The sequence below is a fragment of the Cariama cristata genome, unplaced genomic scaffold (assembly GCF_000690535.1).
Source record: "Cariama cristata isolate BGI_N322 unplaced genomic scaffold, ASM69053v1 scaffold23873, whole genome shotgun sequence".
NCBI classification, from domain to species: domain Eukaryota; kingdom Metazoa; phylum Chordata; class Aves; order Cariamiformes; family Cariamidae; genus Cariama; species Cariama cristata.
This window is the reverse complement of record NW_009610467.1, coordinates 2,215-6,548: the sequence shown is the minus strand read 5'-3', so window position 1 is coordinate 6,548 and position 4,334 is coordinate 2,215. Positions and strand designations below refer to the sequence as shown.

General features: G+C 58.5%; 1 protein-coding gene across 1 annotated transcript; it reads left to right on the top strand.

Annotated features, from left to right (window-relative positions):
• The first annotated feature begins 8 nt into the window (after positions 1-8).
• B4GALT7 (xylosylprotein beta 1,4-galactosyltransferase, polypeptide 7) lies at positions 9-2,352 on the top strand. The gene is made up of 5 exons (XM_009697897.1): positions 9-151; positions 843-1,068; positions 1,343-1,426; positions 1,608-1,712; positions 1,889-2,352. The coding sequence occupies exons 1-5, from the start codon at positions 81-83 to the stop codon at positions 2,042-2,044; spliced, it is 642 nt and encodes a 213-aa protein (XP_009696199.1). The 5' UTR covers positions 9-80; the 3' UTR covers positions 2,045-2,352.
• The last annotated feature ends 1,982 nt before the right edge of the window (positions 2,353-4,334 follow it).

The window sequence follows — 4,334 nt, the reverse complement described above, 5'->3', positions numbered from 1 at the left end:
CGTCGTGGGGTCCCCACCGCCTGGCGCTGCTCGTCCCCTTCCGGGAGCGCTTCGAGGAGCTGCTGGCCTTCGTGCCCTACATGCACCGGTTCCTGAGCAAGAAGAGGATCCGCCATCACATCTTTGTCCTCAACCAGGTGGATCATTTCAGGTAGCGTCTTTCCCTCGCAGAAAAAGGGAGTAAGGTGGCTCTTTTCCAAAACTTTGTCCCCGCTGAGGAGTCTCCCACTTGCCTCTGGCAGCGTGGAGAAGCGTAGGGCCTGGGCAACAGGGAGTCAGGGCTGGGGTGTGATGCTTTCCCCAGATTTACTCACTGTAAAGCTTATAGAAGGACAAAGTGGTATTTTGCTTCTCTCTTCGTAAGCAAGAAGAGAATTAGCTACCCCCAGATGCTTCAGCTTTCTCCCCAGTGTTGCAAGTCTGTAGCAACAAACATCTGGGGATGCTGAAATTTGAAGAAATACTGTGGGGTGTTTGGAAATGCCACCACTTACCCCCTGCTCACTGTCCCGTACCTGCCTGCAGCCCCAGCAGGTGCTGCGGAACTCCCCAGCCAGCCTCGGGCAGGACAGGCCTTGCTGTAGCCCCTTGGGCTTTGCAGTGGCCAAAGCCCTGTGTGTCGCCGTCAGGCTCAGCCTCTGCTGCTTGCGTAGGGAGAGCCCGGGTGCAGTTTCAGGACGGGCAGCTGTGGCACCCAGCGCCGTGAAGGCAGGGAATGCTACTTTTGTGTGTGTTCCCATTTGGGGATCAGTCAAACATTTAGCATTGAGGAGTACAGGAGAGGGATGTGAAGGGACAGCGGCTTCTATGCATGGTGCTGAGAGTCCCTGATCCTGCGGCAGGTTTAACAGGGCATCCCTGATCAATGTGGGCTTCCTGGAGAGCGGCAACGACACTGACTACATTGCGATGCACGACGTCGATCTCCTGCCCCTCAACGAGCAGCTGGACTATGGCTTCCCAGAGGCAGGGCCCTTCCATGTGGCATCGCCAGAGCTGCACCCGCTCTACCACTATAAGACCTACGTGGGTGGCATCCTGCTGCTCACCAAGCAGCACTATGAGATGGTGAGTGTGTGGGTGGGACCTCCTGGCCAGTTTGGGGCAGGGGCTACGACATTGTTATGGTGAATGGTTGTACATTTTGCATTCCACGCTTGGGAATGAGGGAAAGTAGTCAAAGTGGTTCAGAGATGGAGCCTGCGGTATGAGCTGGTGGGGGATAGGAGAAGGAAGGCTGTGCTGGTCCTCAGGGCTTGTGAGGCTGGTGTCTGCTCCTCTGCGGTGTGTGGAGTTGTGCTGGACCAGACCTTGGCCGGTATGATGCCCCTCTTTATTTCAGTGCAACGGCATGTCCAACCGCTTCTGGGGCTGGGGCCGGGAGGATGACGAGTTTTATCGACGTATCAAAGGAGCTGGTCTCCAGGTAAGGGGTGCTCCATGGCCTCCTAGGTTGAAATTGCCCTCCTACTTGTGTCCCCACCTGGCCCCTGGCTGTAGCTGCCCAGGTCAGGACCTGGGGAAGGCAGCCCTTCTCTGCTCCCTATTCCAGTAGCAGGCGCAGCAGGTTTTCCAGTAGCTTTCTAGAAGCTTTGCCCTCCTTCCAGGTTCGCCGTCCCTCTGGAATCACGACTGGATATGAGACTTTCCAGCACCTGCATGACCCAGCCTGGAGGAAGAGAGACCAGAAACGCATCGCTGCGCAGAAGCAGGTGAGACCTCTGTCTAGTCGAGGGGAACCACGGGAAATTTGGGTTGTGATCACCATGTGCTCTGAGCCCTCCTTGTTCATGTCCTCCCCGCCAGCTCTGTGCTCCCTCCCCAGGCACTGGGTGCTTCCCCCTCCCCTGGAAGCCAGCATGGGCTGAATGGTCTTTCTCTTCCTCAGGAACAATTTAAGGTGGATCGGGAGGGAGGTCTGAACAATGTGAGGTACCGAATCGAGTCACGGACAGCTCTGAATGTGGCAGGAGCCCCTTGCACTGTCCTTAATATCTTGCTGGACTGTGACACAAGCGAGACCCCTTGGTGCACGTTTGGCTGATCCCATCTCCCGTGTGCCAGTCGTGTGCGCTGTGCTTGTGCCGAGATGCCAGGGCTGCTACTGAGCTGCTTGGAGCAAGCAGGATTTTTGCAGTGGACGAGCATGACAATGCTGGCGAGACACAGAGGAACACAAAAGGCCAGGAACCGGACTTTGCTGCGACCAACAGAAGAAGCTGAGAGCAGGACTCAATGGCATTGCTACAGATGCTGGTGCTGCCTCCCAGGGCAGGTGCAGGCGGCGGTTTTCATGTGCTGGACATGGCTGAGCTGCCACCCAGCTCAGAGGACAATAAAGAACTATCAGGGCACTTGTGAGTTGTGAATGCCCTGGGCTGTGCTGCACCGCTCCCTTTTTCTGCTCCCTTCACCTTACTGGCTTCAGCACAGCAGTGTGGACAGGTGATCTGCTCCGGTTCAGAGGCCAAGCCAGTCTGAAACAGGCTCCGAGTGAGATGGTGCCTGCATTTCAGCTGTCAGGTACCCCCAGGGCTGTGCTGTGGTCACTTCACTGCAGGAAGTGGTTGTGGTTGAGCTATGCCCAGAGCCCCAGCATCTGCAGCTCTGCTGGATGTCAGCAGTTGAGGAAGCCTGGGACTTCTCTCTGTAGAGTAAGGAGAGTTCTGGCTGAGCTGCTCCCTTCCTTGCCTGCCTTCTGTGGCATGTGCTGCCTCAGCCTTTTTTCGGGGGGCGTTGGAGATGTCCCCCAAGAAGTGCCGAGGGTAACTGGGATCTGATCTGGACCTGTATGAGATGTCCTGGGAAGGACTGGCTGCCAGGTCACCACCAGTGCTGGTGGAGCTGGCACGTAGGTGAAGTGGAGGAATTAGGACAATCGCCCCTAACCTGCCTGATTTGAAAGGGAACAAGAGCTTCCCTGGGTGAGGCAGGGGCTGGGACGCACCCCTCGGAGGTGGGAACAGGGGGGTTTGGGTTGATGAGGGAGAGGCAAGGCTGCACGGGGCCCAGGCTGCAGATCTGACCTGCTTACTCTACCCGCCCGGCACTGCCTCGCCGCCAGGCCAGTTTCTCCCATGTCATAGCAGGACAAGGGCCTGGGCTGCCCCTTCCAGCAGGGTAGGGGGGTATTTACTTGATGAGGGTATCACAGTGTTGGTCCCCCACGGCTGGCAGGACCCTGCGAGGACTCTGCTGTGGGCTCAAGCCCCTCACTGTGGATGTGCCTTGTCTGGGTCAGTGAACAGCTCAGGCGAGGTGCCTGGGGAAAGGGCTGTGTCAGCCCTGGGGTGCTGGTGAGCAGGAGGTGACCAGGCAGATGCACTCTGCAAACCTTGAGTCCCCAGGAGCCCAAGCCGTGTGGTGACTTGGGGACCGGCTGTCGTCAGAGCGAGAGCAGCCCATGGGAGGTGGTGGAAGCACCGATGCTGTGTGCTGGGAGAGCGCCCTTGGGCAGGAAACACGACGAGGAGGAGGAGGAGGTGAATGTCCTCATCTGGCTGCTGGGAATGTGCCTGGCTCTGCAGTGCTGGCCCAGGAGGTAGGGAAGTTGGGAAGGTCCCAGTGGGTGAGGAAGGGTACTGGGGTCTGCCAGTTTTTTGGGTTTGGTAGAAATCAGCCATACCAGCATCTTTTTCTGGGAAGTGGGATGTGTAGATCTGGGCAGGGGGACCACATGCCCTGCTCAGGCCCCAGCTCTTGAGCCCCAGGCGGGAGCAGCAGCCGTGGAGCAGGTGGTCCATGCCTGCTTGTGCTGAGAGCAAACAGGCGCTGTCAGCTCTAGGATGCTGCCACTCACCCCGATCTGCCCAGGGGTAACTGAAATGCCCGCTGACTCAGGGGAGATCCCTGCCAGCGCTGGGCACCTCTCCTCCATCACCAGCCTGGCCTGGCCGCCTGCTTAGGCTGCTGAGTGAAATGGTGCTGTGCTGCTCTCGAGTGGAGGGTGCTGGGGCTGGCTCAGAGATGGTGCCGTGTGTGGGACTGCACCGTGCTGGCTCTGGGGTCTAGGCACATGTTTTGGGTGCTGCTGCTGCCTCAACTTGGGTAGACCCAGCTGAGCAACCAGTACCCCTCCGTTCAGCCTTGTCACCAGTGCTGGCATCAGGCCCTCCACGTTTCCTGGCCCCCTTCTGTCCTTGTCCCCTGCCTGGCGCTTCCTAGAGCAGTCGCTTTGTCGGGTGCCTGCAGACATCCCCAGAGAGAAGCTGTTGCCATGCTGGGAAGACGAGCAGCCCCGGGGATGTGGCACCTCCAGGGAGGAGCACTGGGATAAGGGAGGCAAAAGCATCAGAGCCAAGTGCGGGGGTCATGTACTGTGCAGGGGCAGCGAG

What these genes read in the sequence shown, in the direction of transcription:
- B4GALT7 (XM_009697897.1), top strand. Translation starts at nt 81, where the DNA reads ATGCACCGGTTCCTGAGCAAGAAGAGGATCCGCCATCACATCTTTGTC. An exon ending in AACCAGGTGGATCATTTCAG is followed by an intron (nt 152 to 842) that starts GTAGCGTCTTTC and finishes ATCCTGCGGCAG; the next exon opens with GTTTAACAGGGCATCCCTGA. An exon ending in GCATCGCTGCGCAGAAGCAG is followed by an intron (nt 1,713 to 1,888) that starts GTGAGACCTCTG and finishes TCTCTTCCTCAG; the next exon opens with GAACAATTTAAGGTGGATCG.